Source organism: Kwoniella pini, chromosome 10 (genome assembly GCF_000512605.2).
Source record: "Kwoniella pini CBS 10737 chromosome 10, complete sequence".
Taxonomy (NCBI): domain Eukaryota; kingdom Fungi; phylum Basidiomycota; class Tremellomycetes; order Tremellales; family Cryptococcaceae; genus Kwoniella; species Kwoniella pini.
Window position 1 is genome coordinate 224,766 of NC_091725.1, and position 16,572 is coordinate 241,337.

Below are 16,572 nucleotides of genomic sequence, written 5' to 3' on the forward strand. Positions count from 1 at the left end.
GTTGCCGTTAAGGGGGTTAATCTTAGTACTGTATTATGTGTTGTTGATAACATAACCTAACTACGACTCGTATTGCCACCCACTCTGACTCACATTATTCCTTCATCTTCCTCATCTGTCGCTTTTCTACAAGCCTCAACTATACAACGGTCTCTGCTCGAGTATATACCGTGAGTACTTTTCTCACTCCTGTCCGCATTGATACATGTAGAACATATGCTGATGGTGTGTCTTGTCAATCAACTTGCTTCCGACGCGCACGCGCCCCTTGACCTCGTCTCGCCTTCTCTATTGCTACTTGCGCATGATTCATCGATATCATCGCTTCATATCATTTACGACCTTGTCCCCTTCCATCACATCATCGCTCTTGTTCACGATTGCCAGGTCAGATTACAAACTATCAAGTGATACCAGCTTCACTCATTCGAATCTCAGCTTAATCAGTCAATATGGTACGAAGCAAGTTTAAGGATGAACACCCATTTGGTGAGTTAGTCCAACATGCATGACGTCGCGGAATGGTGCAGATGGGTAAGAGGGGGAAAAGCTGACGTATGTACTCTCTGCACATCATATATCATATATCCTCATCCCAAATATGTCACCCTATCACCTATCTATCTGGCTTCAACCTCCCAATATTGCCATCACTGGACCATGTTGTCATCGAACACGCTGCGAATCCATTGATCATCGCCCAACATGACAATCTTGAACCGAATGAACTTCTTTACGCTTAGACAAGCGAAAAGCCGAGGCTGAGCGAATTCGTCAGAAGTACAACGATAGAATTCCAGTAAGTCCATGGATCCCTATAGCTCTTTCGCCGTGATCAAGTCTTCACTGTACAATCCTGGACAAACAGCGACAAGCTTGATTTTTTATATCGCTCGATTCAGTCTGCTGTACGAGATTTGGCTAATTTTCACATCTCATAGGTCATATGTGAGAAAGCCGAGAAGAGTGATATTCCCACAATCGATAAGAAGAAATATCTTGTTCCGTCGGTGAGTGTCTCAGCTATGGAAAGCAGCTCTTCTTCTGAGAAAGGTTTTGATAGCTGAGCGATATCTTGTAGGATCTCACTGTCGGTCAATTCGTATATGTGATCAGGTAAGCTTTTTTATTATGATGGCCTCAGGCGATAGAAGCTGATCTGTGGACGAGTGTAGAAAACGAATCAAGCTTGCACCTGAGAAAGCTATTTTCATCTTCGTTGATGATATTCTCCCTCCTACTGCAGCCATGATGAGTTCGATCTACGAGGAACACAAGTGAGTTGCATTCTGACGCATCCTACTTGACAGGAACGTTTTGCTGATATGACTGGTTTTTCGCTCATTAGGGACGAAGACGGTAAGGATCGTTTGTCTTAATTTCTGACCCCTCAAAGCTTACCTACAGTGTCCTAGGCTTCCTTTACGTCCTCTACGCTTCTGAAAACACGTTCGGTGATCTGGCCCAATATGAGGTTAAAGACGAAGATTTTTGAGCGAGTATTGGCTAGCATAAACGGGTGTAAGGAGGATCAGTATAGCTAAGAAGTAGTGAGATTAGGTTTCCGTGCAGCGGTGAAGAGATCCAATGAACTTAGGAGAATATCCTCCTTTCAAGGTTTCTTTTTCAATTTGTGATTCAGTATGGTATATTGTGTATGATTGTATTATTTCGCCTGCGATGCGATTGAGTGAGAAGTACAGTAACGTGCCAGCAGGATTGAGCCATCACATGAGTAGAGCGTGAAACTGTCATGGGGGTTATGATTATCAGCATGAAGGTATTGGAGTTCGTGCTCCTTCTACCAGCCATCAAGCTCGAAGTTTCTGTGTGTTTCAGTGTTATATGAAATGCATTACATATATGATACAACAAAAATAAAAAGGTCTTACTCATCAATAACAATATCATTAACACTTGTAAGTTTTTGATTAGGTCTAATTTTAAGACCTTTCATTTTTCTACCTTGCATTTTAGATAAATCTTGTTTTTCTAAATGTAATTTACCAATCTTATCACCCATATTATCAGTTTCAATATTCTTTTTCTTTTTACCTAAACCAGATTCAATCTTTGATTTATCTAATTTAGGTCTTTTATTTGATAATTTTAACATTTCTTCATCTGGTTCTTGTATTCTTCTTATACTTAAATCAATTGAAGGACCCATTTCAGTTAATTGAATTTTAGGTATTTTAAATCCACTATTTCCACTTGAAATTAATTTTAATGTATATACTCTAAAATGAATTTTTGGTAAATTCTTTTCATCTTCTAAATTATCTTCTGAATTTAATAAAGGTCCTGCTGTAATTGAAATTACATGTTCTATACCTCCAATTAAAGGAATTTCTGTTAAAGCGTGTCCATTATAAAAATCAAGTAAATGTGATTTAATTGCTTGATATTTTGGATGTACATCAAATAAATCGGAATGAAATACCATTAAAGGTCTAACACCGACTGATGATTTAGGTGACTACGGATGAGAATTTGCGTTGTGTCAGCTTTCAATAAAATCGATATAATATAGATCATAATCTCAGAAATTGTGTTCATCCACATTGCTTCTCTTCTAATCCGCAACCCAATATATCCTTACTCTTTCATCTTCTCGCTCCTCTCCACCTCTCTTCAAAGCAAACGCGAATTCAAACTTACATCAAATTCATCCATACCCCTAAAATCATCAACACCCAATTCAATCATATCTAAAACTCTTCCATCAAACATCCTTGTAAAAACTAAATTATTAGGTCTCTTTTTACTATGTAAACCAGTAACGAATAAACTTGAATCATTTTTATTAGCGAAGAATTCTAATGAAGAAGTATCTTCAAAAGGATGAATATCATTTTTTCTTGAAAAATTTATAGCATTTGGTCTTTTTAATGCGTACTTTTTAAAAGTTCGTAAAATAGAATTAGCTATAATTTACTTTAAGATTTTGATATTTAACTTACTAAATCTTTCATTACATTTCTAACTATATCACTTGTACTTTGACCTCTAACGAAAATTGCTGTTTTTTCATTTTCTACTAATTGAGGTTCTCTTTTATCTAAAGCTCTTTTCACACGAGCATTTTTAGGTTTTCTATAAGAAAAAAGTATATTAGAATTACCATATTACTTCAATAAACAAAAACTTACATCGTGCGAAGCATTGACATTTTGATATAATTCTTTCAAGTTCTTTATTTGAGTTGGAATATAGAAATCACCAATCGATATTGCACTTAAAATCGTTGATAATCGCATGAAATGTTGGAAAGCAAGGTAGATCTAAAAAATCCCAAAAATATGCCAACGGAATCAAAAATTGTTTATAACCTCCACTAGTAATGCTCTTTCTTCGGTCATCGCCGCTATCACTCTGGATTTAAGATAAAAAGTTAAAGAGATGAAGAGATTGTTGTGATGTTAATCGAAGTATATGCCCTATACATCACAGCCAATTGGCATTTGCATGAAAGAAAACCCATCTAAACAAATTATCATATCAAGACATTATGAGAAACGCAACGCAAGCTGGTAAGAAACCTGTTCGCGTCACGGCCAAGGACAACAAGATTTCTATAAAAACACCTTCAGATTCAAGAGGAAAAGCTAAAGCCCCTCAAGTATCGAAGAAACCTCGCTCCACTCCAAGCAGCTCGAGCGAAGCAGATTCGGATAATGAAGACGAGGACGAAGACCGTTCAACAATGTTAGCTGCCCTTGAAGCTCAATCACGAGCTATGTTAGGATTAGAACCTATAAGTCGTGGAGAAAGCAGTACAGCTTTGAAAGGCAAGAAAAGAGCTATAGAACTGTCAGATGAAAATGAGATCGAGGATGAGGATGATCAGGAAGAAGAGATCTCAGATGATGGATGGGGTGCAGAAGATGATTTTATTACTGATAGCGAAGATGAATTTGCTGATCCTTGTGAGTCTAAAAATATACCTCATTAAACGGAATTTATGCTAAACCTCTCAAACAGCTTTGAATGTTCCTCTGCAATCGATCCATCAAGTTCCTGAAGTAGTCTTTGATGGTACATCAGGCGCAAAGAGGGACATGGGTATGACTAAAGCTGAACGAAAGGCCTTCATGGTGAGGTAATATCTCGTCCACATCCCTTAGTTCGACATAAGATGTATAGTTAATCAAATTAACTGTCTTGTAGAATGGTAATTCTGCTAAAATGATGGGTTTAAAACGTGATGACGATTATGAGGTCAGACCTTCTAAGAAAGCCAGAGCCGGATCAGAGGACTTGGAAGAGCAGTAAGTTGACTCTATGCTTCATTTTATTCTGACTGCGCAAAATCGGTTCTGCATCATGAAATTCTTGATCGTCCGACACAATCTTTTTGACAGTATGCCAAAACTTATGGTCTTTTAATTTTTCAGGTCTAATCTCAAACTCGATCAAACATTACACAAAATGATTGTCAATACCCTAATCTCAGAAAACACTTTAGAAAATTCAAGTCGTCCAGTAGATAAACGAAACTACTTACAAGGTAGACTTAACGAATTAGCTTCATACAATATTCCAGGTCAAGGACAATCCACAATCAAATCAGCAGCTTTATCAAAATTACCAGCACATATTAGAACAGGTATAATACATAAACAAGCAAAAAGAGAAAAAATATCAAAAGAAAGTGAAAGAGCAGCTGGTAATATAGATCAAAGATTTGGAGGTTTATCTGATGGTCTAAACAAAAGAGGATCGAAAGGTGAACAAAGAGCTGAGGTTGGAATGGATGTTAGTAAGAAAAAAGGAATGAGTGGTAGAGTTAAAGATGATTCTTCAAGAAGTAGAGGATTGAGTATGGGTGTAGGAAGGTTCAGTAATGGAATGTTAAAGTTGAGTAAAGGTGAAATTGATAGTGTGAATAACTCGAGATCTGCACTTAGTGGTAGAGGAGGTAAAAGGGGTGGAAGAGGTGGGAGGGGTGGCAAGAGGAGGTGATAGATTGGATTATCAGTGATAGCATTGTATGAAATGAAAGGCGCACCCTGCTTCGTGGTCAATGATCTGCATATATTTGGCTGGGCATCAACTTATTTCATACGGATCAATGCATTTTGAGAATAACCTAGAGGATCATGTTGTAATTCTTCCTCGCATACGCTGTCATAGGCCCACAGCGAAAATGGGTCAGTACTGGTTTCATCACTGTGTGTTTGGGCGCATCAGGTATGTGTAGTGTCCTGAGGCGTATGTTCCTAGGTGATGCAAATTTGGCTTTTCACAAGAGCTACAAAAGAAAGAGATATGAGCTTATTGATATGTATAAACAATGGAACAAAGGGAATAACTAATTACGTTAAATCGGTTAATTGTAAAATGGTATGTCACTCGGATGTTTATCATAAAATAACGTTTTAACCTTGAAACCTTTATTGCATAATTGGTTGATCATCCCATCAGGCTCTAATAATATTGGTTTGTTTACCTGTTTTATCTGGAATCTCGGCTTTGGCTTTTCGAAGCCGTACACCGATGGATAGCCAAGTCGATGTGAAGCATGGGTCTATAATATCCCAAAAGCAAGAGTCATTGTTGAGATGTATATATGAATGACAGAAAAGCTGTCGCGACATATTTACTTACATAGATTTTGATGATTCTGATACAGATAAAAAGAAACTAAGGCTTTAACAGCAAACTTAACCTTCACACATTGTTCAACACTTAAAGAAGTCGTTGATACGCGATGAGATCAACTATGATAACCAGGCCAACGATTTTCCTTTTAGCTTGTTTGGTGTTTTTAGCTATTGTGGTAGAAGCTCAAACTTTTGTAGGATGTTATCAATCGATTTCACCTACTGGTAATGACCCAGCTTCAACGTCTGTAACGAGCGAGGCCGCCTGCTACGTGAGTTGATTGAATTTTCTTCAATCCTATTAGAGACTCGTTGAGTTCAAGCTTCGCTTACCGTTCCATCTCCCTGTAACAGACTTACTGTTCTCCTACGGCTAGTACGGCTCCTTATATGTACTATAATTCTGGCGGTTCATGCGTTTGTAGCGCTGTCGCTCCTGCCCAGTCAAAGATCATTCAAGGTTCAGATAATACAGGTACTTGTCCCTCTACAGCTTATCGTGTAAGTCCACTTTTTATATCTGTTTGATCTTCTTGGGTTTAACGTTTTTCTGTGATAGGCTTCTAAACTCGTGACCACTTTTCAATTTAATGGCTGTTCACCATCTGCCAATCCATCATCGTAAGTTCACTCAAATCATTTCTTTTCCTCTACTTGTCATATTTTCTTTTCCCTATCTCGATAGTCCTTGCAATTACTGATAATTCACCCTGGGGGACATTTGCTCTTAGAGATCAATCATTTATGGTATCATCACCTGGGGAATGTTTTTCATCATGCGCTTCCTCAGGTCAAGCAGCTTTTTCACCTAGATCAAATACAGCAGATACTCAACTTTATTGTCTGTGTGCACCTTCAAATGACGTTTTTTCACCTACAGATGATTCTAGGACTTGTGGTTATTCTTCTTTCTTCCTTTATAATCATAATGCTGCTTCATCAGCTTCAGGTATAGCAAGAAGACAAATGCGGGAAAAATTACATTCCATCAGAAGACAAAATTCAAAACCTAATTTCTGTCCAAGGAACATGAAAGCTTGCAATATTCCGAATTCCATTGCTTATGAGGTGAGCAAAGCAGATATCCCTTTCTGTGAGGTGAAATCGTCAAAATATGACTAATGGTATGAAATTAGTGTATCGATACTACCTCAGAGCTTGAGTCATGCGGCGGTTGTATGTTTGGTGAATATGGTGATTTACATGAAATCGCAACGGGAACGGAGTAAGTTAAACACTTATTGTTGGAAACTTAGCGATGTATATTAATTGGTCATACTTGTCCCCATACAGCTGCTCCGCGATGCGAGGTGCTATTCTAGGCGGAACTACATGTCAAGATTCAGCTTGTCAAGCATTGGCGTGCAAGAAAGGATTCGCTTTGCTGAGGGGAGTTTGTACGCCTAAGAAAGACTGAACCGTGATATCGTGGCATAGAACGGATTCACGGGGAGGAAAGTTATGACCGCCCTTAGCTGCATTAGAAGGACATATTCTCAGACTTGGTTTTGGGTAATTGCATTTGCATGAATTGTTTTCATCATTCTCAGTCCCGCCGGAATTCTGCAGTAAGTGGACGAAGCGAGATCGACAACGTTGCAGGCACCGAGTAGATCATCAGATCAGGTACGAATGTGAGAGGATGGTGGAATGGTTCATCCAAATGCCGATCTCCTGCTCAAGCATCTCATGCACAATATAGCTTCGGTCACTCTCAGCGCCGCTGACGCAGTCATTAGATGTATTTGAATCGCTGGCGGGTACATTAGTCAAAGTGAGACGAGCGAATTGAATGCGAATCTAATCTACATCCTCGGATCTTATGGAACTGAACCATCTTATGGTGCTACACGAAAAGATAAGGCTAGTCGTACATCAATTTTGAATTGAATCTTATCGATAAGGAGAAATCATCCAGGTCTGAATCAAAGCACTGCAAACGCGCTAACGGAGCTTCAATCTATTTACATTCCTCTCCGATTGACTGTCAGAGTCAGTTGTAACTCTACACAGTCAGTGATCATTAGACCTGATTGTACAGGTACATCGAGTATGGCTTTTGTTACATCCCTTCGACCTAATGACTGTAGTTTTTCTGTCTGTTTGTCTAAATTTCACCTGCTGAGATCGACATTGACGGCTTAAGATTGTCATCAGGCCTCCCATCAAGTTGTGTCAATAATTTTGCTTTCGCATAAAGTGATTCAGGACAGGGCCACTGACGACAACTACATCGTCCAAGATGTTGCTTCATTCACAGCTGGTACGAAGATCAAAAACATTGCGTAAAGATCACAATCACTATTCTGACCATGAGAAATTTCCAGCACAAACTACCTCTCTAAAAGGTATATAATAAGCTCAGCCACCGTTGAACAACTCTTTCCTTTATCCATCTCATCTCGCATCGAAAAGCCAAGTCTCTATATACAAAGCTTGATCATAGTCATCACCCTGTATAGATCGACTATGACTTCACACTTCACAATGATCATCCTAGTCACCATTTACCTTCTGATCAATTCGGTGACTGCATACACATTTATCGGCTGTACAGATACTTTCAGCTTCAAACCACAAGCTAGCGATCCAAAAGGGTATTATGCTGGTGGTGACTCAGCTGGATGTGCTGTGAGTTTCACCTCTCAAACTCGTTCGCCGCCGATGTGCACATCGACTGATGGTCTTTCTATGTTACGTAGGCATACTGTTCTACGCTTCACACTCCTTACTTCTATAATCAGTACAATACAGGCATATGCTACTGTTCCAACGTTTCCCCAAAAGCTTCTCAATTTACTTATGGTGCATCAGAATTAGCTGGGTGCGAAGGAGACAGCTACGAGGTTAGTGAACATCTTAAACTGTACTCGCAGCATACTTCTTAGTTATGTCGCTAAATTATCTGAATAGATCTATGCCTTAAACGATCCGGTCAGCTCACTATCGTTCCAAGGATGTTATACTGGAGTCGTGGCAAGCTTGTGAGTATTGAGTGCAATCTTGATCAATCCGTTGAGATATGAGGGTGATATTCTGATCACAAGCTGCGACCTACCATAGACATCCAGGTGGTCAGTATCCTACTATCGAGAGCTGTCTCAACGCTTGTTCAACGGGAAAATCAATAATGTTTTCACCGAATCCTGAAACCGGTTCGTTCGATTGTAATTGCGATACCAAGGCCAGTATAGATACGACAGGCAATAGTGCTACTACATGCGGTCAATATACTTGGTTCACATACCTCAAACAACAGACAAAAAAGAGAGTGGAGGGTAAAAGAAGATTAGACAAACAACTGATACTTGATGTGAATGATGACGTGGAGAATGAAGATTGTGAAGAGGAACAAACTATACATGTAGTCGAAGAAGTGACGTATGTTTATGTCGAGGAGGACTGTAAGGATCTGGTAGTGGGTTTTGAGCGGTAAGTCATCAGCACAAACGTTCTTTATTCGGGATTAGGCTTAGTCGCGATACGTTTTCTAGGGAAAGCCAATCGAGGAAGATGAACCTAGAATAATTGCTTTACAATTTTGAGGTGGTATGAGTAAATCTCCCGTCCGGGGGTGATCGTACTGCACTTTTTAAGATTTGTTCCTGTGGTCCAAGATCAATGATGTCTTTCACATTTCCTTTGTTTGTTTTTCGAAATCTTGTAGTCATAGTCGACCTGTTTCCGTAATAAATCTGTATAATTCACCCGGCCGCATATCTTTGTAGTAAAATGACATGCCATATTCATTGCCGTCTTTTTCCGACATCTCCTGGCCCACATCTCCAAAGTACCATCATATGTGACGGGTAACTGTATCTTGAAAATAAAAGAACAATTTGTTACTGATCTTCGGCTCTGTCTACCATTCCGGTTGTTTACTTTGTTTTGGTACTTTACGTTATCGGACGATCCATCAGAATAATTTCACGTAATTCCGCTTAATTAGCTTTTGAAGCTTATTGTCGGATTTTGTGCATCGGCTGGAACATTTGAGGTACATCAAGGTACCGAAATCATCCACCTGTCGTTTCCGGTAGACTTGGCAATCACAGCATTTGAAGCTTACCGTTTCCTGGGGATAAAGATCTGGACAAGATACAGGGCATAAGAATAAGTGAAATGAGAAGAATCAGCCAAAGTCACCTCCGGGCTTATTGTTGTTGACTTCCAGCTTGTTTACTGCTTTTTAATTCGGTCGAGTTATCATGTATTGTAGATCTGTCTGACCAGGAGATGCGAAATTCCGTCTATATAAGAGGGTCGAGCGGCTAACAACATTCTCTTCTCTTCTCTCATCTCAATTATATCTTGATCACTCATCCAACTTGTTCCCTTAAACTGGAAACACTCACACTCCTTTTAATTCTCTCAATTCACTGACCTCATCGTTCAAGCTCTACCTTTTGAATTCCATAAACGAAATGGCTCCATCAATGATCTCTGCTTTGTCCGCAGTAGCCATCATGGCTCTTATGGCCTGTAAGGTCAATGCGGCTACATATCTCGGATGTGTAGCTGAGACTGGTACTATCACTACTACTACTACCCTTGGGAACGTTGGCAAATGTGATGTGAGTCCGTCTTCTCATCATTTCTTGTCCCTTATCACCATTCGACCGACTCTGTATCTACCTTTGCCACGTGATACAAACGGACCAGACATTCCTGATGCTAATTGAACATGTTGGGTAGACATTTTGCGGCGGAGATGGTGGAAATACACCCTATTTCTATTTTATGGCAAGTAGTGAACAATGTAATTGCGCTACCACAACTTCCGCAGCTATGTACTGGACTGAAGGCTCTGCCACTGATGGTACTTGCACAACCGATTCCAATTATGTAGTAAGTTTGTCACCACCCCTTTCGATGTCTGTTTTTCTGCATCGAGTAACAAAGTTTGGATAAGAGTTCCATGTATTGATAAACCTGAATTTTAGCTCTATTCGAGAGTCACTTCATTCAACTTTCAAGGCTGTGACACTAACATGGAAACCGATGAGTGAGTGTATCATCGCAAACTTGATCATCTGATCACTCATCGTCACTTGGGAATTATCCTATTTTCCCTACTTATCAAATGGATCATACCAATATGAGCCTGCGAATCAGTACAGTAGCTAATGGTCGTTTGATTATTCTCACAGCGCACCGCCTAACGTTGATAACTTCGAAGATTGTCTCGCCGCATGTGCTACCGAAGGTTCCGTCATGGTCGAACCACTAAGCGGGTCTAATCAGTTTGGTTGTAGATGTAACAGCGCATATACCATAAATGGAGGAACACCCGCAGGAAGTTGTGATGCCGGAACCTGGTTCACTTATGTTCATTCACAAGAAGCTACAGCCAGTGGTCTTGCTAGAAGAAGAATGAGAGAAAGATTACAAAAGCTTAGGAGGGAAAGTCAAACTCTCTGTCCTGGAGGATTAAAGGCTTGTTCTGTACCTGGAACATCTGCTTATGAAGTAAGTATTCAATCATTCATTTTAGTAAACACTGTTTGAATCGAATGCTCATATTACCTTCCTAACCTTTTCATAGTGTATTGATACACAAACAGAACTTGAATCTTGCGGTGGCTGCCTCTCCGGCGAATACCAGAATGTAATGAACTCAACACTTGGTATCGAGTCAGTCCAGTTTTGCTCTGAACAGTTTCTGGAAAATGCTAATTTTCTTTTGTTCTTAGCTGTACCAATTTGGAAGGTGTTGCCAAAGGAGCTGTAACCTGTGTCAATGCACAATGCCAAGCTTTCGCTTGTAGAAATGGTTTCGAATTAGCTTCTGGACTTTGTGTTTCTATTCTTTAGATTGGACAATTGTCTTAATCACTACCGATGCCATTTATCTGTTTTGTTGGGAGAATGAAAAGGGACATTTACTTCTGAGAACTTATGACATGATGTATTAAAACCTCATATGTGTGCTCATGCAATTTTTACCGCATTCTTTCCGTACTTGCGCATAAACTTTGGGGTACTTTGTCTCCCCTAAAAAGTCAAAAAATCAAGTTTTCGCTCGTCGACGAGGCTACGAGCTAGCTTTGGTCCTTTGTTCCTGGTCGCGAAATTGCCAATGAACTTGTCCAACAGAATCTCCTATGAGAACTCATCATCTCTACGAGCCGTCATGATGGTCTCACATGTATATCTAGAGTTCACTCTGGCCACATATAGATACGCAGAAGGATGGATAAGTTGTAAGATTAATCTGTCATCCGATATATTCATTTCAGCCTGAGTTTTACATTCAAAGGTCCTTATCTCAATCCAAGATTTTGTCAGATGTCTCCATTCCCAAGTACGGGCTGAGAGCTAGATCAGAGGCATTAACGAAGTCAGAAGCGATGAAGCGTCCCTATGTTTAGTGTCGTCTGGTCATCATGACCGCCACATACACTTTTGTTATGGTTATCGAAATACTCCCGTCGTTGTATGGTGATACGTAGAGCGTTCAAACCACGCGTATCTGTAATGAGGGCGATCATTCAGTCAATACGATTAGACTCTGTTTATTAGTCCAAATTGACATTATTGAGGCATAGAGCATAACAAACAGATTGCATTCTTAAGATCTACCTACATCTACCACCACCAGCTTCACCAGTCTATTCAAGATTCCGCTTTGACGTTTCACATAAACGCAAAGGACATACCTTTCGTAAAAGGCGTTTCAATTCAACTTAAATAATATTGCAACGGATCCTCTAGAAGCTATTCTTTCAATCGTCGCTTCGACACATCAACTTGACCGCCGTACTTGTGAACTCATCATCTGTCTATAGAAAGATCTGCAATCACACTAGCTACTTTTTACCACTAATTTACATCACTCTTCCTCCTCGATTTGTTATATTACACAATAGGTTTGTGGAATTGAGAGAAAATAACACAAGATGGAACAGTATCCAGATGGATACGTAGATGTGAAACGTCCAAGTGGTACTGCAACGGATGATGATCAATACCCATATCGCTCTAGACAATATTGTGAGCTCGAAGGAATACATCCAAAAAATCCAGAGATTAGTGATGAAAACTAATTCTGTTATAAATTCTAATTTAGCACAAGACGCACCTCAACCTCCTTCACCTACTAAACCTCAACTTCCTCATGCATCTTCATCCTCCAATGCAACTTCCTCACATTATGATACGTATCGTCAAGATTCGCAATCTGATTCAATTAATGCCAATGCTTCTTCTAGACCCAGTTTGAGTAATGATAGACGATTATCATCCGGATTAGGAGGTGGAATGGGTAGCTTAGGAAGTGTAAAAAATGCAGTTCAAGAAGATGTTATTCCTGTTGGATTTGATGAAGGGATATTAAGAGGATTATGCGAAATCGATGTGAGTATCGAGAGATAAATTGCTATTACCACAAATTCAGAATGCGGCTCATCTAAAGATATGTATAGTGCGCATTACCTCTATTAGCGGATAGAATTAAACAAAGTATAGCATCTTGTAAAGTAAGTTAAAATACATGGACTCGTTATCTTGATCGGCAGACCGGAGTAGCTGATATTGTGAGTGTTATAGCAAGTCGCAGTGTTTTTTCGGTCAAGAGCAGAGATCGAAGAGAAGTATGCTAGGTCTGTTACTGAATTATGCAGGACGACAGGCGAAGTATATTCCCGGGCAGACTGCAAGGCTGGGTGAGCTAACATAATCGCATATATCGTGAACCCGTGAGCTCATGTTATGAGGCTGTATAGAACTTTCGTTTCCTCGTATCAGGGCGGTCTAAAATTGCAAGAACAATTAGCGCAGAACCGAATCAGGTTTTCCCAAAGGCTGAATGAGATGAGTGACGAGCTATTGAGTCTGGCGAGGGAAGGAGAGAAGATGCGGAAGATTGTGAGTTCACTTGATTTGAAATATCAATGATCTTGTCTAGGGTGGCTGACTACAGATCGTTCTTCCACAGCATAAAGATAATGGAGCGCGTTATCAAGGTATATTACAAGAATCAGAAACAGTCATGGATAAAGCCAAAGGTCGATTTGACGCTACTGCTGAAGAATTAGAAAGGCTTTTGGTTGCCAAAGAAGGAGAATCATTCAAAGATGCAGGAATGAGATCATCAGCATCAACAGCATCTACTTCTAATTCATCAAATAATCCAGGTGGAGGGAAAAGAGCTTTAGGAAAAGCGATGACAAAAGGTGGATTGTTATTTAAGGGAAAAGGAGCTGGATCAATAGCTCGTCAAGAAGATGACGTTAGAGCTAGAATGGCTCAAGCCAGTGAAACTTTTAGAAAAGCCGTTTTAGAAAGTCAGGCTCTCAGGCAGGAATATTTCAATTTTCAATTGCCTAAGATTTTGAGGGTAAGTAGTTTTCTCATCTTGTCAGTACAAGCTCAAATTGTACCAGTTTGCTGATTCTTCGATCATTGATATAGTTGTTAAAAGAGTGTGCGGATGAATTGGATCTTGGAACTCAATATCATCTGACACGATATGCTTTCTTATATGAATCTACACTCGTGGCCGACGGAACTACACTAAATCCTATGAGTGCGGCTGATGAGGGTAAGCTGAGACCAATGATGCGAATTGATTGTCGCTGATATTAGATGCGCTGGAATAGGCCCTGGTCTCAAGACAATATACGAGAGTATAGATAATCGAACGGATTTCAAGTCGTATATGCAGAATTATACTGTTGCTAGAGGCGCTATGAAAGGACCTAGGCGAGATGGACCATATGAGGAAGGATTTGTGAGTTGACGAGAACCCTTCGCGATAGAATTTGACTGACACTTCCCCAGCTGCCACCGTTACCACCACATGTTTCGAAAAGCAATGATGTTCCCCCTCCTGTACCTATATCACAGCCTCTGCAGTCAACACTCAACTCGCAAGGTCCTTCACACGTCTCCCAAATATCTATCGGATCGAATTCTACCGCTATGTCAAGTTCGACGAATGGTACTGCCCACCCATCACAGCTAGGATCATCACAAAACCCATCATATCAATCTCAATCGCAAAATCATTCTTACGATAACGGATCATCTGAAGGTTGGGTACCACCTGGACTACCTGCTTCTTCCGGCGCGACGTTCGGCGTAGACTTAGGTGAACAGTTGAATCGGGATGGAGTTGAAGTACCGAAAGTTGTGGAGAAGTGTGCTCAGGCTATTGAAGCTTATGGTGAGTAGTTCAATCACAAGTTTCCGCAAATCTCGAATAGTATAGATTGACGTATTTGATGCTTTGCTTTGCTAGGCTTGGAGTCAATGGGTATATATAGATTGTCTGGTACGACCTCTCGTGTACAAGCTTTAAAGAATGCCTTGGATAAAGGTGAGTTGGATTTATGGACAAAGTAAACTCGTGAATGAAGGTTTGGTGGAGCTGACAATCGCCTCACACAGATATCGATAATATAGATGTCATGTCCGATGAGTGGTCGGCAGATATAAATGTGGTTTCGGGAGTTTTGAAATTATGGTTTAGGGAATTACCTGAACCATTATTAACTTTTGGATTATATCATTCTTTCATTGAAGCTGCTCGTAAGTTTATCATAAATTTTACTGAACTTGATTAATGTGTTGAACGTCTGGTCGGGATCGATGATATTATAGGATATGAAAATGATCGTTTACGTCATATACGATTACATGAACAAGTTAATGAATTACCTGATCCAAATTATGCTACACTTAAATTTTTTATGGGTCATTTACATAGGTATGTCATTGATTTTAACAATTTTGAAACGATTATTGTTTTTTTTTTGTTCTTTTTTTGGTTTGTTTGGCTAATAAATTAATTGATATGATTGGTTTGTTTGGCTAATAAATTAATTGATATGAATAGAATACGGAGAAAAGAATCAATAAATCAAATGTCAGTTTCAAATTTATCAATTGTATTTGGTCCTACTTTATTAGGTGCACCACCTGAAGAAGGTGGATTAAATTTAGAACATATGAGTTTCCAATGTAAAGTGAGTTGGTTTTAATCATCATGATGGGGGGTTTTTTTTTTTTTTGGTCCAACTTGACACATAAAATAAATGTTTGATTGATATTAATGAACCTTTTTTTTTTTTTTTTTCAGGCAATAGAAACTATTTTAGAAAAATATAATGAAATTTTCGTAGAAGAAGATGGAGGTAATGGAAATAAAGATCAAATTACGCAGGCGTAGTTTTATTTAATACAAACATAAATATTCATTTTGTTGAATTCGTTTTAATAGTATATGTAGGGTAGTATTTTAATGTATTAATTAGAGTCATTAAGATATCAAATCACCAATTCATTTTAGCAATTTTGCACTCGGGATTATATATTGAGGTTAGTAAAGCCATTCTACAAATGATCTTAGGCATTTTGCGAAAGTAGAAAAATTGTGCGCGCTCAAGATATCAGTTGTTTATTGTATATAAGATAAACATGGACATTCGAGATGATTTGATGCATTCCCAAATATGATTTCCCTTTCCTATTTGACACTGACTATTCAATCTAATTTATGAAGGAAAGAAATCATCTAAGGTTTAAGAGAAGCTGGGAAAGTTCCAGCTTCAATTTGTTCATCCCATTTACCAGTCCAATCATCTGTAATTCAATTTTAGGATTGTTTAATTGATAAAAAGAGAATTAGGTGAAATTGGGAAATAGTGAAATGAAATTGAATTGAATTTTAATTAGCAATTGTCATATGCGTACAAAGATTAAGTAAAAAAAAAGGTTAAACTCGCTAGGACAAAGTGCTCTATAAGCTTTTTTGAATTGTCCACATGGTGCGAAATCTTCTCCTTTTGCATTAACACATTTGTGGTAATCTACAAAGTTTTGCTAAAAAAAAAAAAAGTAAAATTGGTTTTAGTAAATGGAATAAATGGATTGCAATTAAAATTAAGAAAGAATTACTCACCCAACTGGAAGATCAGAAAAGAAAAGAATGGTAGAGAATACACTCGGTCAGTCTATTATTCTT

General features: G+C 39.0%; 7 protein-coding genes across 7 annotated transcripts; 6 read left to right on the forward strand and 1 right to left on the reverse strand.

Annotated features, from left to right (window-relative positions):
- Nucleotides 1-452: 452 nt before the first annotated feature.
- Nucleotides 453-1,495, forward strand: I206_106879 (uncharacterized protein; the record flags this gene model as incomplete). The annotated part of the gene is made up of 7 exons (XM_019157295.1): nucleotides 453-489; nucleotides 744-799; nucleotides 942-1,010; nucleotides 1,082-1,116; nucleotides 1,176-1,277; nucleotides 1,349-1,359; nucleotides 1,416-1,495. The coding sequence occupies 7 exons, from the start codon at nucleotides 453-455 to the stop codon at nucleotides 1,493-1,495; spliced, it is 390 nt and encodes a 129-aa protein (XP_019010013.1).
- Nucleotides 1,496-1,888: 393 nt separating this feature from the next.
- I206_106880 (uncharacterized protein) lies at nucleotides 1,889-3,172 on the reverse strand (the record flags this gene model as incomplete). Its single annotated transcript, XM_019157294.1, has 4 exons — nucleotides 1,889-2,479; nucleotides 2,662-2,898; nucleotides 2,964-3,096; nucleotides 3,153-3,172. The coding sequence occupies 4 exons, from the start codon at nucleotides 3,170-3,172 to the stop codon at nucleotides 1,889-1,891; spliced, it is 981 nt and encodes a 326-aa protein (XP_019010012.1).
- A 339-nt stretch (nucleotides 3,173-3,511) lies between these two features.
- Nucleotides 3,512-4,965, forward strand: I206_106881 (uncharacterized protein; the record flags this gene model as incomplete). The annotated part of the gene is made up of 4 exons (XM_019157293.1): nucleotides 3,512-3,929; nucleotides 3,985-4,097; nucleotides 4,171-4,271; nucleotides 4,398-4,965. The coding sequence occupies 4 exons, from the start codon at nucleotides 3,512-3,514 to the stop codon at nucleotides 4,963-4,965; spliced, it is 1,200 nt and encodes a 399-aa protein (XP_019010011.1).
- Nucleotides 4,966-5,725: 760 nt separating this feature from the next.
- On the forward strand, nucleotides 5,726-7,023 carry I206_106882 (uncharacterized protein; the record flags this gene model as incomplete). The annotated part of the gene is made up of 6 exons (XM_019157292.1): nucleotides 5,726-5,878; nucleotides 5,961-6,107; nucleotides 6,166-6,227; nucleotides 6,338-6,674; nucleotides 6,743-6,831; nucleotides 6,900-7,023. 6 exons carry the CDS (start codon nucleotides 5,726-5,728, stop codon nucleotides 7,021-7,023), a joined length of 912 nt encoding a protein of 303 aa, XP_019010010.1.
- A 1,070-nt stretch (nucleotides 7,024-8,093) lies between these two features.
- Nucleotides 8,094-9,151, forward strand: I206_106883 (uncharacterized protein; the record flags this gene model as incomplete). Its single annotated transcript, XM_019157291.1, has 5 exons — nucleotides 8,094-8,237; nucleotides 8,309-8,452; nucleotides 8,520-8,590; nucleotides 8,670-9,024; nucleotides 9,101-9,151. The coding sequence occupies 5 exons, from the start codon at nucleotides 8,094-8,096 to the stop codon at nucleotides 9,149-9,151; spliced, it is 765 nt and encodes a 254-aa protein (XP_019010009.1).
- Nucleotides 9,152-10,030: 879 nt separating this feature from the next.
- I206_106884 (uncharacterized protein) lies at nucleotides 10,031-11,420 on the forward strand (the record flags this gene model as incomplete). Its single annotated transcript, XM_019157290.1, has 6 exons — nucleotides 10,031-10,180; nucleotides 10,302-10,454; nucleotides 10,550-10,611; nucleotides 10,757-11,075; nucleotides 11,152-11,240; nucleotides 11,300-11,420. The coding sequence occupies 6 exons, from the start codon at nucleotides 10,031-10,033 to the stop codon at nucleotides 11,418-11,420; spliced, it is 894 nt and encodes a 297-aa protein (XP_019010008.1).
- Nucleotides 11,421-12,505: 1,085 nt separating this feature from the next.
- I206_106885 (uncharacterized protein) lies at nucleotides 12,506-15,777 on the forward strand (the record flags this gene model as incomplete). The annotated part of the gene is made up of 14 exons (XM_019157289.1): nucleotides 12,506-12,599; nucleotides 12,676-12,962; nucleotides 13,031-13,084; nucleotides 13,155-13,270; nucleotides 13,331-13,472; nucleotides 13,543-13,944; nucleotides 14,019-14,148; nucleotides 14,207-14,337; nucleotides 14,388-14,772; nucleotides 14,848-14,925; nucleotides 14,997-15,137; nucleotides 15,210-15,315; nucleotides 15,445-15,574; nucleotides 15,688-15,777. The coding sequence occupies 14 exons, from the start codon at nucleotides 12,506-12,508 to the stop codon at nucleotides 15,775-15,777; spliced, it is 2,286 nt and encodes a 761-aa protein (XP_019010007.1).
- Between the last annotated feature and the right edge of the window lie 795 nt (nucleotides 15,778-16,572).